The sequence below is a fragment of the Protopterus annectens genome, chromosome 13.part0 (genome assembly GCF_019279795.1).
Source record: "Protopterus annectens isolate FY-2018-M chromosome 13.part0, PAN1.0, whole genome shotgun sequence".
Taxonomy (NCBI): domain Eukaryota; kingdom Metazoa; phylum Chordata; order Ceratodontiformes; family Protopteridae; genus Protopterus; species Protopterus annectens.
The window spans coordinates 55778755-55806129 of NC_056747.1; the positions used below are offsets into that span (position 1 = coordinate 55778755).

Here is a 27375-nt window from a genome sequence, read left to right on the forward strand (position 1 = left end):
TCACATTAAATACAGGCAATCCAGGAATGAAACCAAAAAATCAATTTTACAAGACAAAAAACAATACTACTGTAATTTACAGACAGTAAATCAAAATAACCCTCAGAAGTTTTGGGCAGGTTTAAATAATCTACTACATCCTGGACAAACTTTAACCCCAATCCCTGCTGCTACTATTGATAAAACCCCTGAAGATGTTTCTGATAGTTTTAACCAATTCTTTACTGAGACAATTCAAGCCCTAGCTAGCCAACTACCTCCTAGCTCCCCTGGTCCTGAAAGTAGCACCCCCTAGAAACCTACTCGCATTCAGCTTCCAACCAGTCACCACTTCACTTATCCGTACCTTGATCAAAAAATTAAAACCCACTACACTTTCTGCTGATCAACTCCCTGCCGATTACCTACAAAAATCAGCTGATGCTATTGCTTACCCCATCTCAATACTAATCAATCGAACCACAGTAGAAGCTAAAATTCCCACCATCTGGAAAATATCCTTTGTAATCCCACTTCACAAAAGAGGCAGCTCTACTGAATTCTCCAATTATAGGCCAATAGCTATACTCTCTACACTTGCAAAGATTATGGAAAAATGTATTCATAGACAACTCATGCACCACCTAATCCAGAATCACCTTATGTCAGACACTCAGCATGGCTTCCGTCCTCATCACAGCACTACTTCAGCCCTCCTAGCCTTTACCAATACGATAAACCATAATCGCAACAATAATTATATATCCTCAGCCCTCTTTTTGGATCTTTCCAAGGCATTCGATATGGTTGATCACCAACTTTTAATCCACACCCTGCAAACATTCTGTCTAGATACTGGAGCCCTTCAATGGTTTCAATCCTACCTGAATGGTCGACAGCAGGCTGTCCTCTGGCAGAACAAACTCTCTAACCTTCTACCTAACACCCTTGGAGTACCACAAGGCTCTATACTAGGCCCTTGCTGTTCTCCATCTTCATTAACGACCTTTATACTGTCATCCCAAAAGTCAGCTGTATCCAATATGCTGATGACTCTACTCTGATTTGCTCAGCCACATCTCCAGTAGAGTTATGGTCAGCTACCCAGACCACCTTTAATACAATAGAAAACTGGCTTTCTGAACATCGTCTGATCCTAAATCCCAAAAAAACTAAAATGCTGTTATTTTCACCAACACATAGCTCTACCGCTTTCACCTTTACCATAAAATCAAATGATGGCACAATAATCTCCCCTGACCCATTTACAAAACTATTAGGTGTCATCATAGACAATAATCTAAAATTTGACCTACATGTTAACCAAACTATCAAAACCATCAATAAAAAACTAGGGTCACTTTACAGAATAAAAGCCTTCCTAACACCTCCAGCTAAAATTGCCATAGCTTGCTCTCACCTTCTTTCAACCCTTCTGTATGCATCCCCTCTACTCTCGAATTTAAACAAGACTGTCCTTAACAAACTCTCAATTTGCTACAACCACATTGCCAGGTTTGCCACTGGGCTGCCTTTTAGGACACATCATTGCATCAACCTAAATCAGCTTGGGTGGCTTGAACTACCCAGCCTAATCCAGTATAACCAACTGATTATGGCCTATAAAATCCTCTATAATCCGGACAATACTCCTGCACTTAAAACTATTATCACCCCCTATAACAATCCTAGACCACTTCGATCCTCAAACAAACTACTAATTCAGACTAGCAAAATTAATAACACAGCCGGTGATTCTCTCTTTGCAAACTCTGTAAGTGGATCCTGGAACTCTCTTCCAGCTGATATTACCTTACTTTCCACCTTAGGTCAATTTAAAACTAGACTCAAACAACATTTGTCACTTAACTGGCTATGTCAATGTATCAAGCCTGGCTAACTCTCTCTAGAATGTGTAAAAATCTGTTAACCAGTTTACTGTGTAATTTAATTTAATCCTGACTTGCGTTCAGGATTAACTGTAACCTGTGGAACTTGTTTAACTTGCTTACTTATGTCATCTCTGTAAATAGTCTGTTTGTAATATGTAATTCTGGTATTATGTAATGCTGTATCTGCTTACCCTTGGAGCTTTTCTCCCCGGGCCTCCGCTGAAAATGGACATGCATCCAATTGGACTATCCTGGTCAACAAATGTAAAATAAAAAATAAAAAATAAAATAAAAAAACTAACCCATTATTAATCACTTGCTCTGCCATTTCAATTACACTGTTTACTTCACCTTCAGTGTTTGTCACGCTATCAGGGTCTGTCACATTCATGTTAGATGTTATTATACTTATTTCATTATGGTGGTATTGTTTTTTATTACTTTGGTGTACATTTTTGCTTACCACTTCGCGAAATGGCAGAATCAACAGATGTATCCATTGAATTACCATACAAACCTGAAGGCTATCGGAATAGTAAATTAAGATTCGAAAATATGGTCATCGGAGAGGTTAACCCGCTGCTTGCCTATGATGTCATTTCCGCATCCGCCCATATGGACGACGAGGTAGCAGAAATGAAAAGTGATATTACAGAGAGTATATTAGATTTTAAATTATTTACACGTAATATACAGTTGAAGTTAGATTTTGGAAAAAATAATACATATGATAAGTTGCAATTTAGGAAACCGAGCACATATGTACCGAATTTGCATCCCCTAGTTGACGCATATACCAAACTAGTTGAACAGGAATTGTATGAACAAGATGAGAAAAATAAAACAAGAAAATGGCATGGAAATTTAACACCAAGACAAAGAGGAGCATTAAGAGCATTAAGGAATGATCCAAATATAATGATAAGACCTGCAGACAAGGGTGGCCCCATAGTAATATTGGATATGGAGAAGTATATAGATAGCATGAATGATATGCTGAGTAATGAACAATATTATAGCAAAATCAAGCTAGATCAAGTAGATAAAATTATAGAACGAGTATCTATATCCTTAAATATCCTATATAATCAAGGTAAAATTAAAGAAGAACTTTATAAATATTTAATGATTGATCACCCTACTATACCCTGCATACAAGGTGTTCCAAAAATTCATAAACATCCCACGAACCCACCTATGAGACCGATACTTGCAGGGAGAGGATGGGTGATGGAACCCATATCCTTGTATTTGGAATCACAGTTAAGACCAATAGGTAATAAGTATCAACATATTTTAAGGGATACTAAACAATTCCTGATTAAGTTGTATGAGGAAACCTCTAAGGTTCCTTATGATGAAATAAATTGGTTAGTCACACTGGATGTCCAGTCTCTCTTCACCATGATACCCAATAGGGAGGGTATAGAATGTATTCAAAGATTTCTGGTAAGAGATGGGACGTATAGTTGTACACAGATAGATATATGTGAACTACTACAAATAGTGTTGTACAATAACATCTTTGTTTTTGATAACCAGGTATACATGCAGGGGGATGGCGTAGCTATGGGCACTTCTTGTGCCAATAGCTACGCCAACCTTGTAATGGCAGACTGGGAAGAAAGTTGTTTGTTTGAAATGATAGAGTTTAAGAGAGAGGTCTTATTCTACACTCGTTTTGTGGATGACCTCTTCCTTATTTGGAAGTCAGGAGAAGTGCAGCTAAACGACTTTTTTAATAAGGTAAATGACTCTACACAATATTTGAAATTTACTAAGGGAGCATCAAATCAATCTATACCATTTTTAGATGTATTTGTAGATAAGTTACCTGGAGGGTTTCTAAATACAGGAGTATACAGAAAAGAATGCTGTAGGAATTCACTCTTGCATAGAACCAGCATGCATCCAGGGTTCACTTTTAAAAATATAGCAAAAGGACAAACAATGAGGGCTTCTCGCCTGAATTCAACAGATATAGGATACAGGCGTGAATTGAATGAATTAGAAGTGAAGTTATTGGATAGATCATATAGGTTAGATGAGATAAAAGAAGGATTTATGAATATTGATAAACTGAGGGAAAATATCGCACATCCATACTTTGCCGATATGAATACAATGGTAGGAATTACAGACATTAAAGAACACAGTAATTATGATTCTGAGAAAACTAAGGTGTGTATTTACCATACTCAAGATGTGGCAGGTGTACGAGAAGCATATAAGAAGTATTGGGAAATACTAACAGTGGATTCTAAAATATTAAATGTAGTAGGTAATTGCCCAAAATTTATATATAAAAATAAACTAAACTTGTATAGGATGCTATGTGGCCCTAATAAGGTAGGGAAGGAGAACATATGTGAAAATATTGGAAAGACAAAACCATGTAAGAAGTGCAGGTATTGCCCGTTGATAAATGATACAGCAAGATTTGTACATCCTACGACACAGCAGTGCTATACGTTCTCAGTAGAAGCTACATGTAATACATCTCACATAGTCTATCTTGCCGTATGTGAGAGCTGTACAGCTTTCTACATAGGCAAGACAGACCGGAGATTGAGAGATCATATTAGAGAACATTTATACAATATTAAGATGAATATGAGTAATAATGCACTATCCAAACACATAATGGAAACTTCCATAGAACACAAGTTTAAGTTTATGGTAATTCAGCGTAATCAGGTCACTATTAGACGAGGGGACATCGCTAATAGAACTGAACAAAATGAAATGAAATGGATAATTAGATTTAGGGCTGATCAACCACCAGGGTGAATGATAGGATTCCTATAAAGCCAGCCCTAAAAGGCAGGAAGCTACAAGGTAGAATTTATAAACAGAAAGTATGGCAGTAGTGTATATCCTATGATTTTATATAAGAATGTGGATTTCATATAAGGGTGTATATTTATTTATATTTATGTTAATATGGAATTGATATCAAGTTATATGGATAAATGTGATCAATAGCATATTATACTATATGCCATACGCGTACATGTGTACACATATAAATGTATTATTTTTAATTTTATACATATCTTAGATATATTTTGTATATGTATATATATTTTTATATATTTTTGTTTGTATGCATTTATAGCACATAAGCATAGATATAATATGTGAATTTAGTTTAAAATATTTACGTGGTGTTGAAAAAATTTTTAGATGACTATATATATTTTTTTTTAACTAAATGACTGCTCATGGTATTGAAATTTTTAGATGACTATGTTTCTTTAACTAAATGACTGCTCATTAATTAAAGTATGAGGATTGATTAGAGGTTAATTGCTACTGAATGTGTATAAAAAGGTATTGCAAATTGTTAAGAGTCAGTGGCCTGAGGAAGCCTACGGGTGAAAGCGCTAGCCTATTTTATGTGTTTTAAATAAAGCCTTTATCGTGTCTTTTTGGCTTTATTTATTATTTGATTTAGTAAATTAAGGTGATCCTGAAAATATTAGTGGATTAAGAGAAGTAAGAACAGCCTCTAACTTAATGGAATAGCTGTGCCGAAGGGCTCTCCATTTGTGTTGTCGACTGGTAACAGAGACATTGAACTGTTTATTTGCTGAAAAGCGTACTTCTGAACTGTTGGTTAGCTGAAAAGCGTGCCGTTTTGTTTGTTGGCTGAATAGCTTATGCAAAGTATTGGAATCTACCTTTACATTCTCCCTCTTTTTGCTTTATTACTACTTGTATAATTCTCTTTTTACTATAGCCTTTCATGTTCAGCTGCATTTTACTTCCTTTTAACCACCTTGATGTCAACAGATAAACATGGCTGCCCTCAGCACTTCCTGCAGATGGAATTCATAGGGACCCAACTTCATAATTTAATAACACTCACAATGCAAGTGTTGAAGTTGGAAAACAACTACAAAATTAGTGAAGGTATACAGTATAAATTTGTATAACCATCAACATGCTTAAAATACCCTCCAGCAGACTATACAGCTCCTTTAAAATGAACAAGGAGAAAATTCTCCACTTGCTAACTGACTTTACTTGACTGAATGTACAAAGGACAAGACATACCTACGGTTTTATATTCTTTCCTTTTTGAGATATTTTTTGAATTTCCAATATCTTTAGCCACAGACAAGGTGTAGGACACATAGAGCTCTTACACCAAAGCCTCACCAATAAGTGCCCTGCACCTCCATAAATTAAATATATTAAATTTCAGAAACAAAAGTTTTCTATGCAAAACAAGGAAACTGAACTTCTTTATAATCTTAACACCACATGCTTACTTATTTCCCTTAAGATAATGCACAGAAGGGGGATACTTAATACATTCAGGGGGTACGGCATTGTGGACATCCCTAAATCCAATGCAGTAAGTGACATCACTGACATTGCTGCACTAGTGACATCACTGAAATTGTTGCACCACTGACATTACTTGCATTATTGCACCAATGACATCACTGACATTGCTGCACCAGTGATATCACTGAAATTGTTGCACCACTAACATCGCTGACATCGCTGACATTGCTGCCCCAGTGACATCACTAACATTAATGAACCAGTGCTATCACTGACATTAATGCACCAGTGACATCACTGAAATTGTTGCACTACTGACATTACTGGCATTGTTGCACCGGTAATGTCAATGACATTAATGCACCAGTGACATCACTGACATTGTTGCACCAGTGACATTCCTGACACTGCTGCACCATTGCTGAATTTCTCACTGATTAATGTGCCCAGTTTTCATAAGCAGCTGGGCTTTAACAAGGAATACAGTAGCTAATTAACTGCATTATTCTACCTTCGTTTTACTTTGCTGCATGACCTACATATACAGTAAACAGGCTTCAAACCTCTATGACAATAATTTGCAACAGTATTGATGAAAACCAAGTCTGTGATCTCCAATGACCTGAGGCAATCATCCTACCTTCATATGAAGAGAAATCTCTAACAAGAAAATTATAAATCAGACTGCCTGCCTGTGACTGCTATGATATTCCTTCCACCGGTAATAAATCTGCAGGTCATCTGAACTTCGGTACACCCACTGCAGGACTTTAACTGTTCTGTTTATTCTACATTCAGTATCATTTCCTATTGTACACTTGAGTGCATGGCCAATATCCACTTAACCGGATGGCACTGATGGCTGTTATTGGACTTATTAGGATAGATCCATGAATGCCTACACTAAGTATAACGAAGTGTACAAAATCTGTATTCAGGAACATCCCTACCACATGTTGTGCTACTTATTCACTCAGAAAGATTAGACTAAGTGCAGACATAGTCCATACATTACGGTAAACTTTATGAATCTGCCTTGATATTTCAGGTTGCAAGAAAATCAGTAGTAAAACTAAAATCAGGAGGAAGAAGGTGGGACTTGTGCTTGTGTTGTCTATTCAATCAGAATGGTGAACATTTAGTGGACCCTTATTGTAGGCACTGGTGAATCCAGCCCATTGTCTTTGTATCCCTGAATAGGACTTGCATATCCATTCCCTTAAAAATAATTAAAACAAATGTGAAAATATGATTTCTTTGTTACCATTTGAACTTTATTTAATCTGTTGCATTTAACACTTACTATATTAAGCACTCTTTTTTATTTTATTAATGAAAAAGTGTGGCTACATCTGGGAATTATGTTGTTTTTTAATTATTAGCACAGTTCCTTGAATAACTAGTCTTGAAAGTAAAATTTCACACATTTGCTCATGATTAAAGATAAGAAATAACCACTATATAAAGCTTTAAAGTTCCTACGTTCACAAGTGTACAGATGTTGTTACTTCCCCATGTGATGAAGCCACAATTCTCTCAAAGTTTTGCAATGTAACAAAAGAATACATTATAACAGATAACTATTTAATGAATGTATTTTCTTTGTTTCCTTTATAGGCTGCAAGTTAAAATAGTGACATGCAATGCCCATTGCTTCCAAATATATATATTCTCTACTGTTATGGCAGTAGTAAGTGAAGTCATTGGTCAAACTGTCCTAACTTGCACCACTGTGTTTTACTTCTAGATGAAAATGAATGTTCCAACCCACAGTCCTGTGGTTCAGCTTCCTGTCACAACACCCTAGGTGGCTTCAAATGTGTGTGCCCATCTGGCTTTGACTTTGACTCCTCATACGGAGGATGCCAGGATGTAGATGAATGCTCTGCCTCGGGTAACGCATGCTCTTACGGATGTTCAAATACTGAAGGTGGTTACCTATGTGGCTGCCCTGGTGGATATTTCAGAGCTGGACAGGGGTAAGTGTTGCATGGTTTCTGTCACTGATTAACTTGATTAGTGTATCTGATATACAACCAGGATGTGAAGTAATATTATCACTTTATGTTTAAATTACATGGTTCTGATATAGTCATTTTGAAAGGCTGTTTATTTGTAATATAAATGTCATGCATCCTCTTACTTTTGTGCTGCAAAGACATAAAACATTTTAATTTTCAGACCTTGATATGAGACTTTAAACCAATGTCATTAAGTCTTGCAGAGGCATTACCAAGAGACATTGGCCTATCTTCAGTGTGCATGGTAGTTTCATTAAGTCTTGCCGGAGGCATTACCGTGGCACATTGCCATATCTTCACCGTGCATGGTAGTTTCATTAAGTCTTGCCAGAGGCATTATCGTGGGATATTGCCATATGTTCACTGTGCATGGTAGTTTCATTAAGTCTTGCCGGAGGCATTATTGGTTCATAGGTTCATAGGTTGGTACTAGGCTATCAGCCCTTGGGCCTATACAAGCCTAGCCATAACAATACCCTGGCTATTTCTTCCCACACTATTTACTTCCCTGGACACTTGTCTAGCAGGGCAACTGACGTGATCCTCAGGGTGAATTTCCTTTCTCCTAACCAATCGTCAAGGTTTCTTTTGAAGAGGGCCAAAGAGGCGCTTTACTTGACATGTATGGGCAGTCTGTTCCAGAGTCTGGGGAGTCTCAGGATCAGGAACCTGTCCCTCCAGCATGTTTTGTTTATTGTGGTGACAAGGTTTAGATCCCTGGAGCATGTGGCTCTGCAGAATTGGGATTTCTTTAAGTGTAGTATGTCCAAAAGCTCTGGGTTTGACATGACATTGTATGTTAAGCAGAGATCATCTCTGAGTAGACGATATGCGACAGAGTATAGCTGGAGTTTTTTTTAGATGGTCAGCATATGGCACCTGCTTTAGGCCTGTGATTCTTTTAGTGAGGTATTTCTGTGGCCTTTCCAGTTGTTGCAGATGTCTTGTGAGGTACATACCAAATCGGGGCATTATACTCTGTAATGGGTCTAATGAGGGATGATTACAGTGGGACAATGACCTCCTTTTTTTTTGGATGAAAAGCCCTTAGTGATGAGGTGTGCCACATAGAATGATTTCCTGACTGTTGTGACAATGTGGTTATTGAAGGTGAGACCACTGTCCACCTGTGTCCCTAAGTCTCTTATCACACTTTCGGTGTTTAGTGTACTGCCACCTATGTAGTAATTGATGGGTACATGTTTTTTCCCAAAGGGGATAACTATACATTTCTTGGCATTTAGCTTGACCCCATGTGTCTGGCTCCAAGCATCTGTTTCTGTAAGGCCCTTTTGTAGAGTATCCACATAATTTGGGGATTCAACAATGGCTCCCAGTTTGCAGTCTATCTTCACTGTGCATGGTAGTTTCATTAAGTCTTGTCGGAGGTATTACCATGAGACATTGGCCTATCTTCACTGTGCATGGTAGTTTCATTAAGTCTGGCCGGAGGCATTAACGTGGGATATTGCCATATGTTCACTGTGCATGGTAGTTTCATTAAGTCTTGCCGAAGGCATTATCATGGGACATTGCCATATGTTCACTGTGCATGGTAGTATCATTAAGTCTTGCTGGAGGCATTACCGTGGAACATTGCCATATCTTCACCGTGCATGGTAGTTTCATTAAGTCTTGCTGGAAGCATTACCATGAGACATTGGCCTATCTTCACTGTGCATGGTAGTTTCATTAAGTCTTGCCAGAGGCATTATCATGGGACATTGCCATATGTTCACTGTGCATGGTAGTTTCATTAAGTCTTGTCAGAGGCATTATCGTGGGACATTGCCATATGTTCACTGTGCATGGTAGTTTCATTAAGTCTTGCCGGAGGCATTACCATGGGACATTGCCATATCTTCACAGTACACGGTAGTTTCATTAAGTCTTGCCAGAGGCATTATAGGTTCATAGGTTCATAGGTTGGTACTAGGCTATCAGCCCTTGGGCCTATACAAGCCTAGCCATAACACTTCCCTGGCTATTTCTTCCCACACTATTTACTTCCCTGGACCCCTGTCTAGGTGGGCGACTGATGTGATACCCGGGTGAATTTCCTTTCTCCCAACCAATCATCAAGGTTTCTTTTCAAGAGTGCCAAAGAGGCATTCTGCTTGACATGTATGGGCAGTCTGTTCCAGAGTCTGGGGAGTCTCTGGGTCAGGAACCTATCCCTCCAGCATGTTTTGTTTATTGTGATGACAAGGTTTAGATCCCTGGAGCATGTGGCTCTGAGGAATTGGGATTTCTTTAAGTGTAGCATGTCCAACAGCTCTGGGTTTGACATGGCCTTGTATGTTAAGCAGAGATCACCTCTGAGTAGACGATATGCAACAGAGTATAGCTGGAGTTTTTTAGATGGTCAGCATATGGCATCTGCTTTAGGCCTGTGATGATTCTTTTAGTGAGGTATTTCTGTGGCCTTTCCAGTTTTTGCAGATGTCTTGTGAGGTACATACCAAATTGGGGCATTATACTCTGTAATGGGTCTAATGAGGGATGAGTACAGTGGGACAATGACCTCCTTTTTTTTGGATGAAAAGCCCTTAGTGATGAGGTGTACCACATAGAAGGATTTCCTGACTGTTGTGGCGATGTGGTTATTGAAGGTGAGACCACTGTCCACCTGTGTTCCTAAGTCTCTTATCACACTTTCAGTGTTTAGTGCACTGCCACCTATGTGGTAATTGTAGGTACATGTTTTTTCCCAAAGGGAATAGCTGTACATTTCTTGGCATTGAGCTTGAGCCCATGGCTCTGGCACCAAGCATCTGTTTCTGTAAGGCGGTTTTGTAGAGTATCCACATCATTTGGGGATTCAATAAAGGCTCACAGTTTGCAGTTTATCTTCACTGTGCATAGCAGTTTCATTAAGTCTTGCCGGAGGCATTACCATGAGACATTGGCCTATCTTTACTGTGCATGGTAGTTTCATTAAGTCTTGCAGGAGGCATTACCATGAGACATTGGCCTATCTTCACTGTGCATGGTAGTTTCATTAAGTCTTGCCGGAGCCATTAATGTGGGACATTGGCATATCATTACTGTGCACCATAACTGTCTACCTGTACTTAATCTATTGGTCCCTGTTTTGTACAGAACCATGTCTGGATCATCATTTAGCAGTAGCCACATACTATAGCCAAGATGTCATGTGGCTTATTTTGCAGTCATTATCTGTCTACTCTATACTCTAGTCTTCTTAATTTTGCTCTCCCAGACTTGCTTTAATATTAAATCTCTGACTACTCATATATCACTACCACTCCATATCCCATGACAATACTAGCGACTCCTGCAGGCCATGTTGTATATTCTGCTGGAGATACTTCCTATCTGGCTCTATACAGTAACCTTCATTGATACATGTAAAATATTTATTCATGAATTGTTTGTTACTCATGTAAGTGGAATGGTCTGTATATTCATTTCAGCTGCCAGTCAGACCACAAAGGTAAAGTTAAATACATATATTGTCAACTAGTACAGTTGTATGAAGTACAAAGTAACTGGAATACCCTGAAGGGAAAAAAATTAAGTAATTTGAACAATAAGAAAAGTCTATAGAAATGGTGATCATAATTTAATAATGAACCCTAGACCCTGGAGATATGAGGCAGATGTCTTACTAGAGATTTGCTGGATCACTCAAAGGGACACAGGTGAAGCCAACAGAGAAAAGTGGTAATTCCAGGAGCAGCAAACAGTACTCTTGGACTTTCTGCTGTTTGTTAAACAGGCTGAGTTAGGCAAAGTTCCATGTAGGGCAGGGCGAGGGGGGGTGCCTCTGGGTGTAACTGTTAGGTAAAGCAATCCGCAGCATCTAATGGTGCAAGAGTGGACTCCTGACATTCATTTAAGAAGCTGTTTGTGATATTGTGGCCTCTTAAGTGACTCTACATAGTAGCTTTAGCAAACACCTTAGGCAAACTTCTTGCAGTAGTTATTAAAATAGGACAGTATGCTAAAAATGTATTTATTAACTGCATCAAGAACCTGTAAAACCTGTTAGCTTCATTTTGTTTTGGTCCTAAACCTCATCTTTGGAGAAGATCTTTTTTTTTTCCTCCTCAACTTGGGAGATGACCTTTGTTTTGGGGACTGCCCAGGTTACCAGGTGGCCTAGTAATGGCTCTGGAGTGAGAAAACAGAAAAGTCAGTGGTGTGTGCAACCAAAGAAGACATAAGATACAGTACCATATGTGAAAAACAAAGCCATGCTTTACACAAAGAGGAGCAAACAGGCGGATGTGCTAGAGTTAATACTGTTGGAATTGAACATAAAGTTCCCATGGCTTATGCTTTATTTTTATTTTATTCCATTTGGTAACTGATTTAGTAGACTGAACCAAAGCAAAACCAGAATAGTAAAATAATCAGGTTTCTCATGAAGCATGTACCCAATAACATTCTGCAGAGGTATTACTGGGTACATGTTCTATTTAATATAGTAACAATAACATTATTTCCATACTTCAACTCCATGTAAAGTAATAGCATCAGCATTATTTCTGTGCTACAGTCTTCCATGTAATATAGTGTCATTAGCTTTAATTCCATGCTGTAGTACTCCATGCAAAATAATCTCATTAATATTCTTTCCATACTGTAGTATTCCATGAGAAATAGTAGCATTAACATTATTTCCATACTATAGTACTCTTGCAAAATAATATCAACAAGATTTCTGTGTTACAGTATTCCATGTAAAATAGTAACTTTAGCATTATTTCTACACTACAGTAGTCAATATAAAATAGAATCATTAACGTTATTTCCATGCTGCTGCATTCTGTGTGAAATAGTATCAGAAGCATTATTTCCATGTTGCAGTATTCATTGTAATATAGTATTTTGAGCATTATTTCCATGTTGCAGTATTCATCGTAATATAGTATTTTGAGCATTATTTCCATGTTGCAGTATTCAATGTGATAGTATTTTGAGCATTATTTCCATGCTGCAGTATTCAATGTGATAGTATTTTGAGCATTATTTCCATGTTGCAGTATTCAATGTGATAGTATTTTGAGCATTATTTCCATGCTGCAGTATTCAATGTGATAGTATTTTGAGCATTATTTCCATGCTGCAGTATTCCATGCAAAACAGTATCATTAACACTATTTCCATTCCTATACCATCTCCATTGTGCATAGGGGTAAAGCCATGACTGAAACCAGATATTTAGCTTTGAATACTGGTCTAAATGGTGGAGAATCTGCCCATGGAGGGTGGGAGGGGGTACTGACTCTGTCACTCTCATTCTGGGTCCAGGAAGGTCATAACTGGCACTTAACAGAGGCAGGCGCCCAAACAGGTGTCAGTAAGGGATGAGATGTCTCTGCCTATTAAGCTGTGCACACAAGCCTAAATCAGTGGGATGTTATTATGAGAACATTGCAGACATCAGGCTGCTGCAGAGTAGGGTTAGACTATTAATACAATTCCTTATCAACTGTGTGGGATAGATGTTAGTGTGAGACAGGGGATGTCTATGTAGTTATCCACCTACATGGCAGTTGGAATCTATGCTTAATTGTTGGTGGCCACCGCCTTAAGAGGGTGAAGGCAGACCCACAGGTATGTGAGATAAAGTCGCCACCCTGATCCCATGAAAACATGAGCTCTTAGTACATCATCGTCACCTTCAACCCCTTTTTCCCATTTTTCTACATGGGGTTGGGGTGCTACACCAACTATCACCATCTCTCTCAGTTCAGTCCTATTCTCCTGCCTTCCTCAAGAATCATGCCTGACTGTCGCACAATCCATCCACCTCCTTACTGGACATCTTCAGTTCCACTTAGGTTCATAGGTTGGTACTAGGCTATCGGCCCTAGTGCCTGTACAAGCCTAGCCATAACAATTCCCTGGATATTTCTTCCCACAGTATTTACTTCCCCGGACCCCTGTGTAGCAGGGCGACTGACATGATCCTCGGGATGAATTTCATATCTCCTATCCAATCATCAAGGTTCCTTTTGAAGAGGGCCAAAGAGGCGCTCTGCTTGACATGTACGGGCAGTCTATTCCAGAGTCTGGGGAGTCTCTGGGTCAGGAACCTATCCCTCCAGCATGTTTTGTTCATTGTGATGACAAGGTTTAGATCCTTGGAGAGTGTGTCTCTGAGGGATTGGGATTTCTTTAAGAGTAACATGTCCAACAGCTCTGGATTTGACATGGCTTTGTATGTTAAGCAGAGATCGTCTCTGAGTAGATGATAAGCGACAGAGTATAGGTGGAGTTATTTTAGATGGTCAGCATAGGGCATCTGCTTTAGGCATGTGATTCTTTTAGTGAGGTATTTCTGCGGCGTTTACAGTTGTTGCAGATGTCTTGAGAGGTACATACCAAAAGGGCGTTGCATTCTATAATGCGTCTAATGAGGGATGAATACAGTGGGACAATGACCTCCTTTTTTCTGGATGAAAAGCCCTTAGTGAAGAGGTGTGCCACATAGAAGGATTTCATGACTGTTGTGGCAATGTGGTTATCGAAGGTGAGACCACTGTCCACCTGTGTCCTAAGTCTCTTATCACACTTTTGGTGTTTAGTGTACTGCCACCTATGTGGTAATTGACGGGTACATGTTTTTTTCTCAAAGGGGATAACTATACATTTCTTGGCATTGAAGCTTGAGCCCATGGCTCTGGCACCAAGCATTTGTTTCTGTAAGGCCTTTTGTAGAATACCCACATCATTTGGGGATTCAATAATGGCTCCCAGTTTGCAGTCATCTGTGAACTTTGTTAGCCAGAGTCCCTTAGTGTTGGCCTGTACTTCAGAGAAGTAGATGCCAAACAAGAGCGGTCCCGGGACTGAACCCTGAGGTACTCCACTTGTCACTTGTCTGGAGCTAGATTTGGAGTCGGCTACTTTTACAGTGTGGGTTATGTCAGTAAGCCAGTTGACAACCCATCAAGTGATGTAGGGATTAATGCCCAGCTTAGTAATTTTATCTATGATTCCAAAGTGGGGAATGGTGTTGAGGACCTTGGCAAGGTCCAGATAGGCTGTGTGGACCACCTTACCCTTGTCCATGGCTCTGGAGACTCATTTGAAGAAGTCAATCAGGTTTAGGAGACAAGATCAGCCCTTCATGAACCCAAACTGCATGGGGTCCAGTGTTTGAAGGTTGCCAATGTCTTTTTTTATAAGTTCCATGATAATACGTTCCAAGGCCTTGCAGATCAGGTTCCATGATAATATGTTCCATGGCCTTGTAGATCACTTGACTTCTTCCTGCCTGTCCCAATGTTTTCGTCACCAGATTTTCTTATGCTTTCCTGCACGTGCCCAAACCACTGTAATCTGTTCTCTTTGATCTTTTCTGCAATTGGAGCTACTTGAGCTTCTGCTCTGATTTCCTCATTTCATTATCTGTCCCAGGCTGTGTATCCTAGCAACCATCTGAGGCACTTAATCTCCATCACCTCTAGCTTCCTCAGCTGTTCTGCCTTTACTGCCCAGGTTTCAGTACCATACATTAGTTCTGGTCACATCGCTGTTTAGTACTCCTTACTTTTCAGCTTTTGGCATCCTTCTGTTACACACTGCCCATTGGCTGCAGCCCTTCTGATTCTAGCTTTGACCTCCTCAGTCAGATATCTCCTCTCCTCTGCCATCTCGCTCAGATACTTTCAGCTTCTAACTTATTCCTCTGTTTTCCCTTCTGTTTTAATTCTCACCGTCTTCTTCTGATTTCTCCATTTGCTGACATTGCAACTGTCTTATCTGTATTCAGTTTCATCTCTTGTACCTGTAGTTTTGCATTCCATCCCCCTATCATCCACTGAAGTTCTTTTTCAGAGCCTCCACGTAATGCCACATTGTGTACATACAGCAGCTTTGCTGATCTGTCCCCTCCAACCTGTTTGTTATGTAGTCTATCACCAATATGAACAGCAGTGGGCTTAGAGTTGAACCCTGATTCACACCATCTCTCACTGGGAACCCCTCTGTGAGACCAAACACTGTTTGGACTTGACTCATTGGGTCCTTGTATATAGCTTGCTCTAATTGGACCAATGTGTCTGGGACTTTGAACCACCACATGACTGCCCAAATCAGCTTTCCTGGAACCTTGTCATATGCTTTCTCCAAGTATAGGAATCCCCAGTTGAACCTTTCCTTATCTATAGCTTTTTTTCATCTATCTGTCTTGATGTAAGCTTCAGGTCAGTTGTGCTGTATCCCGATCTGAATCCAAACTGCTCATCTCCCAACTTAATTGTTAGTACTAATCTGCATGTTTATCAATCACCCTCACCAGAACTTTCATGTAGTATAACAGGAGTTTGATACCTCTGTATTGCCCACAGATGTGAATGTTTCCTGTGTTCTCATACACTGGAACTAGTATGCTTATTGTCCAGTCATCTGGCATATATCTCTCTCTCTGTCTCTCTCTCTCTCTCTCTCTCTCTTTGTGTTTTCCATTCTGTTGAATAGTCAACTTCCAGGTCATCAGCCTGAACTTTGTTGACTTAGGGACTTCTCTGACCACTGCTTGCATCTGATTGTGGCAGCCAGTTAATTATGCTCTGGGCAGACTGTCTCACTGAGGATGAGTTTGGAATCACCGATTCTCCCTATGCCCTTTCCTTATTAGGAGGAAGTCTACATGATATGCATATTGACCACTTTTGTGGGTGATCTTGTCACTCTATCTCTTTCTGAACTATGTGTTGGCCACCATCAAGCCATTTACCAGAGAGCATTCTAGAATAACTTCTCATTTCTTCCTGTTGCCCAAACCATGTAGACCCAGGCAATCCTCATATCCTGCTCTGTCTGCCCCAATACGTGCATTTAGATGCCCCATTATGAACAATAGTTCCTGTTGTCCTACTGTATCTAGTAAGTCCTACAACTGTTGAACAAATGCACTGTTTTGCTGGTTATCACAACCCACTGTGGGGAATAGGCTGAGCTATGAAGATAGGCCTACCCTTGCACTAGAGGCTGATTGCCATGAGTCTGTTCCTAATTCTGATGACATCCCTCACTGTCTTCTTAAGCATCTCCCTCACCACAGTTCCCACACCATTTCCAGTCTGTTCTTCCTCTGAGTAGTAGACTATGAATCCCAAGTCATGTGGCTTTGCTACACTGCCCCATACATCTTATCTCTTGTATACACAGGGTGTCTAGGCTTTTCCTTGCCATCATGTCATCTACTTCCAAGCTGTGTCTTTGTCAGTGAACCTATATTGAGTCTAGAGATCCTTAGTTCATGTTTGCCAGGTTGATTAGTTTTCCATCTAGCTTTCAGTCAACAGAGCTATCCTAGGTTACCCGTGATAGACAACTGGATACTGGCCTGTGAGTAGCGTATTGGTCCAGGGCCCAGGCTTTATGGCAGGCACACACTAGCCAAAAAGAGCAAATAGACTCTCTCTCACCATGCCTATCACACACCAAGACAACACACCTGGAATCTCATTCCTGCCTACTGCACACCAAGAGTCCACACCTGGAGCCTGTCACCTGCCTACCACACAGCACCTAAAGCCTGCTACCTGTCTGTCACACACTAAGACTCCACACCTGGAGCCTGTTACCTGTCTGTTATACACCAAACCTCCACACTGGAGCCTGTTACCGGCCTATCACCCACTGAGACTCTACACCTATTACTATAACCTATTACTATACTAAATATTACCTCACTTTGATGGATATTCTCTTCCAGTCACAGGATGACACTCTGCCCTACTTTGTTTGTTCACTGCACTGGGTCCCTCCAGCCAAACCCTTATGTCCCTCACTTCCTAGCTGGTTCTGCTTACTGTATGAGATAACATGGTGTTTGTTTTAGGTAAATAGACATCTGCATGTTCAGATCAAAGCACTCATCCTATGACTGATGTTACACTCCTGTGTTCTAATAAAATTTAATCAAATTTCATTTTTAAACAGTATTTAATTACTTACCATTATATTTTGGAGGTTTTGATCAGGAAATGCTATTATTATGCTGTTGTAGGCCCCACATTGTCAATTCGCTTTCCTCCAAACTTACACTAATTTGTACTTCTGTGTTTGAAATATGTAAAAGGAATACCCAGAATTTTCTGACTGCATCAGAAAACTAATTAAAGTTGTGCTAGAATGAAAGGTGTTCAGTAAAATAGGAAAAAACAAGCTAAATGTCATATTAAGGAGTGAGAAATATGGCATTTCATACATTTGTGAATAGCCTATGTATTTCATTTACATTACTGACTTGCTGCATTTGGTTATTAGCAAATTGGACTAACTGATCCTAATTTTTTCTCATAACCACCATAAATGGACCACAGGCACTGCATTTCTGGAATGGGCTTCGGCAGAAACCAGTACCTCGCTGGCCCTGCAGAGGAGGACGATGAGTCGGCCCTGTCTCCTGAAGTCTGCTACGAGTGCAAAATCAATGGGTCTCCCAAGAAAGGCCGTCAGAGACGCAGCATTAATGGAAATCAAACAGAACCTCAGGATGTAAGTTGATAAAGCTAACAAAATTAAATCAACAGAAAATGCAGATAACTAAATCCAAACTCTAGTAGCTCATGCTGAAGAACGCAGTTCAAGTAATAATACAAAACCTTTTTTACTGGAATTTGTATTTGGTTGCCTGCAATTTCTGTAGTAAAAAATTCTTAGTCTGGGAAGACTTTTTAGTGGTTGATTGTATGTGTTTAAAATGTAAAATATGTTATAATCTTTAATTTTTTTTTATTTACGCAGACACAACTATTCTTAATCAAAAGTTTGAAATGCAAATAAAGATAATAGAAGGCAAGAGGTGATACATACATAATAAGCCATTGGTCATAGCAGCATACCCAATATGTGCTGTCCAATCGCTATTCATGCAGTCTGCATACCAGTATGTGCTGTCCAATCAATCGTCATGCAGTCTGCATACCAATGTGTGCTGTCCAATTGATCTTCATGCAGTCTGCATACCAATATGTGCTGTCCAATTGATCTTCGTGCAGTCTGCATACCAATATGTGCTGTCCAATCAATCTTCATGCAGTCTGCATATCAATATGTGCTGTCCAATCGATCTTCATGCAGTCTGCATACCAATACGTGCTGTCCAATCGATTGTCATGCAGTCTGCATACCAATATGTGCTGTCCAATTGATCTTCATGCAGTCTGCATACCACTATGTGCTGTCCAATTGATCTTCATGCAGTCTGCATACCAATATGTGCTGTCCAATCGATCTTCATGCAGTCTGCATACCAATATGTGCTGTCTAATCTCTCTTCATGCAGTCTGGATACCAATATGTGCTGTCCAATTGCTCTTCCTGCAGTCTGCATACCAATATGTGCTGTCCAATTGCTCTTGCTGTAGTCTGCATACCAATATGTGCTGTCCAATCGCTCTCCATGCAGTCTGCATACCAATATGTGCTGTCCAATCGATCTTCATGCATTCTGCATACCAATATGTGCTGCCCAATCGCTCTTCCTGCAGTACAACACCAATGCTGCTTTACAGCTTTTTCATAACTGTAGGTATGTCATGTATGGAGATTGCAGAATGGAATTTCTCTAATTAGTGTAGATGTTAAAGGTAGATGGGGCTGAAGTTTGAACAGCTGTGAGGTCAGTCCTTAAATTCAAAAGTTGGAGTTTTATGTATGGATTTTATTATTAAGTTCATTACGTAGAATCCATGTGCATTTTACAGCTTTTGAAATCCCTTTTAAATGATGCTAGGCTGTTTAAGATTATTAAACTAAACAAAGAAACCAGCTGCCAAATCCCACAATGAAAGATTAGAATACCCTCAGAAAAAAATAAAATATCCAACAGCAGGATAGCAAGAGTTGTTCAGTTTAATGTGTTAGTTAAGTGTTTTAACAACTTTAGTCTTAATCAGAACTAAAACAGATGCACTTAAACCTAGATATATACCCAATGAACTGAGTTTGTTTATACAATTAATTAATTGGCTGACATCAATCAGGTACAATGTCTTAAAAATAAATATTAAATTAATTTTTAAAAACAAAGCTCTTCAACTGCTAAGAAAATATATTAGGGGATATTTTAGTGATATAAAACATTTCAAAATTAGATAATGCTTTGTACTGACACTCTTTGTTCTGCACAGACTGTAGGAAGTTTGTGTTTGTGGTGACAGATGTGTTTACTTTTCAGTGACAGGAGAGGACATTAATAATTCACTGGAACTAAGAGAAACATATTGACAGTTAAGGACAAAAACACTATGTATTAAAGATTTTATTAGAATACATAGTGAGCTTAAAGCTTTTTTTGATGTAATCTAACATTGTTGAACAAAGCATTTAACAAACACATTAATTGAATTAGTCTTCTGCTATTCTGTTGTTGGATATTTTATTTTTTCTGTTTTGAGATTACTGCCTATTGCTATGTTTTACCAAATGTACTGAGTGCTTACAGACAGTGAATCCCATCGTTTTTTCATTAAAAGGAAGGGGAATATAACTCACTTGTTCCTATTTCATGATCTCTTTCTCTGTCTCCCTCTCTGGGATTCAGAAAGGCTTTCCTTCATGTGGACACCTTACAGCAAAAGGTTTCTGCATCATCGTTGTGGTACTGACATAATAGAACTAGCCTGAATAATTTAAGAGGGTTTGACAGATGAGAAGAACTATTGTAGACAAAGAGAGCTAGGGTGAGGTCGATGGACATAATGTATGTGCACCCACAAATCCCGCTTCACTACTGGGCGGTGTTCAGATGATGTGGGTGACGATGGAGATATGAATCTCTGGATCAATGTTTTTAGGTTGTAAGTGGGACATGTAGGGAGATTGCAAGGCAAAGCCTTTGGGATGAGATGGTTGTGAGACCAGAAAAGCTGTTGTTTTATGCATGAAGTTGGCCACGAGTGGCACTGGAGAAGCAGAAAGTGGTATAGACAGTGCGGAGGAAGGTAGAAAATGAAACGCTCCTGGTATGGGGAAGAAAAAACAGCATAAAAGGTTATATGGGAAAACAGAAGCATGTTTAAGGATGATAAGAAATGCAGTGTGTTTGATAAAAGATTGGTGAGGGAAGAGAAAAATAGAACAAATAAAGACTGGATTGTGTAGATCAGAAGTGCTACTGGACAGGGAAAGTATGTGGTGCAGTACTAGTCCCCGTATCTGATTCCATATTCATAACTTTGGTAGGTAAACATTATTATACATTAAATAAAAATGACAGTAGGGAGTGGAGCAAAGAAAAGAAAGGAATGCGTTATAGTGTTAATGTTTGTTGATGGGCTCTCACAAGTTCTTTCGCCTGACATGTTTTGCTCTTCTGGAAGGGAAGTTCTTCTTGGGAATGGTATTTGGCAAGGTTCCTGTGATCTTCAGATTCTGAAAATACTGTACACAGATAATTACTAGATAGTATTGTTTGTAATAATTCAACAGCTTTATATTTCTATTTCTTGTAACATGAAAGAACTGATTTGTTGTGTTATCCAAGAAGCAAACATTTAGTAAAAACTGCATAGTTTGGTGTGTCTCCAGTTGTAAAACTGACAGGTAACACATATGCACTCATTTGGTATGCAGAGTATTTAAACATACAAATTTAGCTACAAGCATTATGTATGCGGTTTAAGTGTCTTTCCTATCTTTTTAACTCACTCATTCTACTTTAACACAAAAGTTTGCTTCTCAGTAATGTTTAACTTGCCTCATTTAATATAATTCTGTGCTACAATGCAGTTCATGTTCCTGTTTGTACTGAACTACACAAATTTATTTGAATGTGAATTATCTATGACCTTTTTTTTATTTCTGGTATAAATGTCATTATTAATGCACATCATGCAATTTTTCACAATTTTAATTTCTTATAGGTTCATAGGTTGCTACTAGGCTATCAGCCCTAGGGCCTATACAAGCCTAGCCATAACAATTCCCTGGATATTTCTTCCCACAATATTTATTTCCCTGGACCCCTGTCTAGCAGGGCGACTGACATGATCCCCGGGGTGAATTTCCTATCTCCAATCCAATCATCAGGGTTCCTTTTGAAGAGGGCCAAGGAGGTGTTCTGCTTGACATGTATGGGCAGTCTATTTCAGAGTATGGGGAATCTCTGGGTCAGGAAACTATCCCTCCAACATGTTTTGTTCATTGTGATGACAAGGTTTACATCCCTGGAGTGTGTGGCTCTGAGGGATTGGGATTTCTTTAAGTGGAGCATATCCAACAGCTCAGGGTTTGACATGGCCTTGTATGTTAAGCAGAGATCGCCTCTAAGTAGACAATATAATATAATATATGATATAATATATGGAGAATAGTTAACAGTGTTAGATATTTACCACAGTATGCAAAAAATCTAGTTACTTTCTGATGGCATAGTTTATGTATGTAGTTAAAGTTAGTCTATATTTACCACAGAATGCTGAAAATATAGTTAATTTCTTATGATGTCATTTATGGGGAGTGGTAAAGATTAATAGATATTTAAAATAGAATGCTGAAAATATAGTTATTTTCTTATGATGTCATTTATGGGGAGTGGTAAAGATTAATAGATATTTAAAATAGAATGCTGAAAATATAGTTCATTTCTTATGATGTCATTTATGGGGAGTGGTAAAGGTTAATAGATATTTAAAATAGAATGCTGAAAATATAGTTAATTTCTTATGATGTCATTTATGGGGAGTGGTAAAGATTAATAGATATTTAAAATAGAATGCTGAAAATATAGTTAATTTCTTATGATGTCATTTATGGGGAGTGGTAAAGATTAATAGATATTTAAAATAGAATGCTGAAAATATAGTTAATTTCTTATGATGTCATTTATGGGGAGTGGTAAAGGTTAATAGATATTTAAAACAAAATACTAAAAATATAGTTAATTTCTTATGATGTCATTTATGGGGAGTGGTAAAGATTAATAGATATTTAAAACAGAATGCTGTCATTTATGGGGAGTGGTAAAGATTAATAGATATTTAAAACGTAATGCTGAAAATATATACTTAGAGCACACTCCTGGAGTGCACCTTCTCATTCTGTATTTGCTGTATTGGAATTATCTTGCATTCATATTTTCATTTCAATCACCGCCCTTTATCTAATTAAGTTTACTTAAGCTTGGATACTGAGACTTGTATTAGAATTCTACATACTTGTTTTATCTTTGAAAGCAATTGTAATCTTGCTAACAGTTATTACTATATTACCTATAAAAAATAACTTCTGATGCAATGTACCATATTTTCTGCCTTTAGGATTACATAAGCTTGGCCAGTGTGGACACTGATGGACCAATCCGCATGAACCTCAACATTTCTGATGTCATCAACAGAGAGCACATTCTGGAATTCCTGCCTGCCATTGAGCCACTGGAGAACCATGTGCGCTATGTCATCACCTATGGCAATGAAGAAGGCCACTTCCGCATTCACCAGAAAGATGGACTTAGCTACCTTCATCTTAGCCGCAAGAAGGTCGTGCCTGGTACTTACAGCCTGGAAATTGCAAGCGTACCACTATACCGAAAGCCTGAACTGCAGAAACTGGAGGACAAGAATGACATCAACTACCTCTTGGGTGAAATTGGAGAAGCACTCAGGATGAACCTGGAAATAAAGCTGAATTAACAGCAGACTAAATGAAAACCGGATAATACTTTCATTACAAAAGGGGGACCCCTACCAGCTTTATCTGTCAGCACCTCAGCACCAAACTGTAAAAAGAATGGGAAATGTGTAATATTGGTCAGAAAAGAAGGAAAACAATGGCCTCAGTTTAGCATATATATTTTTTATAACTTTGTTAATAAATGGTTTTGTAAAGGTTTATATTTTTGAACATTTGTTTGTATTGTGTGGCTTTTTGACTATATCTCCTGTCAGCCATTACCACTTGTTAAGTCAGCAGGTTTAGAAACAGTGCAACTTCCACATATTTGAACAATTAAGAGTAAATGCTTTCCTGTATTTTACTTGCACATGTAGTGCCAACGCAAGGTGCTTTGAAGCACATGAATGGCACATGATACCCGAAAAATGAAAGTGTGTCTAGAACTCAGTGGTTCACATTGAATGTATTTCCCTGAAGGAGTTGAATTTCTAAAATGCCTTGTTTTGTTTTTTGTTATATTATATGGAAAGGCACTATTTCAAATTTCTCAGAAGTCAGCTAAGGATTCTAAGCTGCACTGGCCATGTTGTCAGCCATCTTACGGTTCTCAGTTCCATAAAAAAGAATTGGGCATTTCTGGAGAATAGGCAGTATAGACTTGCACAGTAAATAATATATTATGAAGGACTGTAAGTCTGCATTACTCTTCTGCTTTGACTAGTACAATATTCTGAACACTCTGCAAAACTATAATGTACTGTTGTAGCATCTTCATCTAGAAGGGCCACACTAAAGACATACAACTGTTGATGTATGTATTAATTAATCATCTCATAGCTGAGCTGCAGGTGACTGACATATAGGTTTAAAAATATCACTGGGTAGAAATTATGCCATTTTGGCCTCAAAGCTGAAAGGAGAAAATGATAAGTACATTGTGGTTGGAATTCAAACCCAGCATTTATAAGCACGTTGTTATGGTTATATTTATTCGTTTCTAGTTACCTTGATAAATCAGGGCTTACTGGGTACTGTCACGTTTGGTTTTTACTGTGGGGTTTGCATATATGTATGCATTCCATTTTACTACCTTTTACCTGTATAAAGCTTTGGGAGTCATTTTGCTATTATTTTGGATTCAGGGGCAGTTTCTATGGTAACTGTTGGCAAAGACTTCAAATGTGTTTCACTGCCTAATTTGGCCATTAATAAAGCACAGTGTTATTATTTCAAGCAAAATCTTTGATACTTTCCTGACATGTTGCACAAATATTTTTATTGTGCATTTGTATTAGGGTTACTGACCATCATATCAAGGTCCAATTTGCCAAATACAGAAAACCAAAATCCGTCCATTAAACAAACTAACAATCCAGAGTCCCAGCAAGGTTTGATATAATAAACTATAAAGAATAATTTGAAGCTCTAGCAACAATTATTATTTTTCCACATGGTAACCTAAAATGTGAATAAGGGTTCTCAGACAATAAATGTAGGTAATCATTTTGAAACCAGAAGATGCAGAAGCCTAGATGCACATAACAATCAGCTCGGAATATAGCAGATCCGTATGAGGAATTTTGTCGAATGCTGAGCCCAAAATTATTTTCTCTGGGTGATGATGCCTGCTTGTGAAAGTTTGCAGATTTCTGTCTTTAAACAACTGGGATGTTAAACTCAGGTTGAATTTTTTTAAAACTATTTTTTGAGTTTCTGTTCAGGTGCTATGTTAAAGATAAATAAAAGTTCTAGAAACCATTGCTATGGATGCACTGTGATGCCATATAGACTAGCAGAACTGTTGACTGGTTATGGAAATAATTTGTTATAATTAGTTTGTACAGTTAAGAGTCCCACAGCTATTTTGTATGAATTTCTTTTTTAAAGTACTGCATTTTTATGTGGGGTGGGGGGGGGGGGGTTGGTTAGCTAGAATATAGTTTAGTGGTTCTGTCTCCCGGTTCCAGATGACAACTTTGAAAGGTGCTATTTCACTTTGGTATCACATGACTACCTGACAATGTATTTGTAATTTAAAGGTGCTTATGACTTTAAAAGTGTTGGTGCTGGTACAAAAACATCACAGTTACTGCACTGTATACATATTTTTCTTTAATATTTATATATAACCAGTGTTTTACAGTTGCTTTTTGTGCCTTCATGTATAACTTTTTGTTTGGTACTTCTTAAACGCTGACCATTTGCCACTTCATAGAAATTCATGAAAATGTGTTTAAGCATTGTCTTAATCTGTCATTGTATAGTATTGTAGCTATCATCTTTTCATTTGAGACTGCTGATCATGGTTTCTGTTCACTCATCAGTATTTCCTTCCAAAATGGTTTTAAACACTTGATAAAATTCATGTCTTTAAAAGGATTTGAAAATGTTTTACATGAATCATGTTCACAGATAGTTGTCTAAATGTAGTACAAAAATGCATATTGTTACAGACTTAAAATGCATGATATTTAAGTACAAGCTTTACCTATTTACATTTTATACATAAGCTTTCATAATTTATCCAGTCTATGACAGGAAAGCTAATCTGCAATGCACATACATTGAATAGGAGTATAGTTCAGAACCACTGAAACAATGAATTATTAACAAGTCTAGATAACATTTCATACCTGTGATAAACCATGTGTTTACAGAAAGGAAGTGCAGCAAGCCAGAATGAGCTTAATATGCTTAAACACATTTCCTTTATCCCCTCCCTGTTAAAAAATGCCTCCTGTTTGTTTATTGGGTACATCCACTGTTAGAACTGAAGCCTGTTGTTTGGTATTTCTATGGATTTTTTTTATTAAATATCTGCCAAAATAAAATTATTTTGGATTAAATACCTCTGTGATGTTGTTAACTGGAAAGCATGTTTAGAAAAATCATAATTTTCTGACAACTGTGCATAAACAGATACATTTTTATGAAAGGTATCCATCTATATCTTTATAAACAGACATTTAACTGTATAACAGTGTGGGTTGGCAAATACTGTTGCAGTTAACTTTCTCAGAAAACAGTTCACTAAATATCTGAAAAGGCATGTGGCATTTATTGTGCTTTTTGTGGTGAATATTGAAATAATAAATCTTATTCAAATGCACTTACAGCTGAATAATAAAACATACACATAGCCATCAGGTATATACTTTGTAAGCCAAGGAGACCAACAGCTTATTTTTTAGGGGACAGGTATTTTGCCAGACCAAGAATCGTATAGCTTTCCTTCTCTATCATATTGAAGACATAAAATGTAAAGGAAAGACAGTGATGGTGTACAGTCTCATATACTGTGGACAGATTGCTACTTACAACCAAATAAAGTAAAATGGTATACAGTCTGATATACTGTGGACAGATTGCTACTTACAACCAAAGACAGCAAAATGGTATACAGTCTGATATACTGTGGACAGATTGCTACTTACAACCAAAGAAAGTAAAATGGTATACAGTCTGATATACTGTGGACAGATTGCTACTTACAACCAAAGAAAGTAAAATGGTATACAGTCTGATATACTGTGGACAGATTGCTACTTAAAACCAAAGGCAGTAAAATGGTATACAGTCTG

General features: G+C 38.2%; 1 protein-coding gene across 1 annotated transcript in view; it reads left to right on the top strand.

Moving 5' to 3' along the window:
• Positions 1–26640, top strand: part of LOC122817578 (fibrillin-2-like) — an 824173-nt gene extending 797533 nt beyond the window's left edge. Inside the window, exons 63-65 of the mRNA XM_044090614.1 lie at positions 7915–8146; positions 18499–18673; positions 23440–26640. Coding sequence (XP_043946549.1) covers positions 7915–8146; positions 18499–18673; positions 23440–23811 — 779 coding nt within the window. The 3' untranslated portion in view covers positions 23812–26640. The remainder of the gene's footprint in view (positions 1–7914; positions 8147–18498; positions 18674–23439) is intronic.
• Positions 26641–27375: the final 735 nt, after the last annotated feature.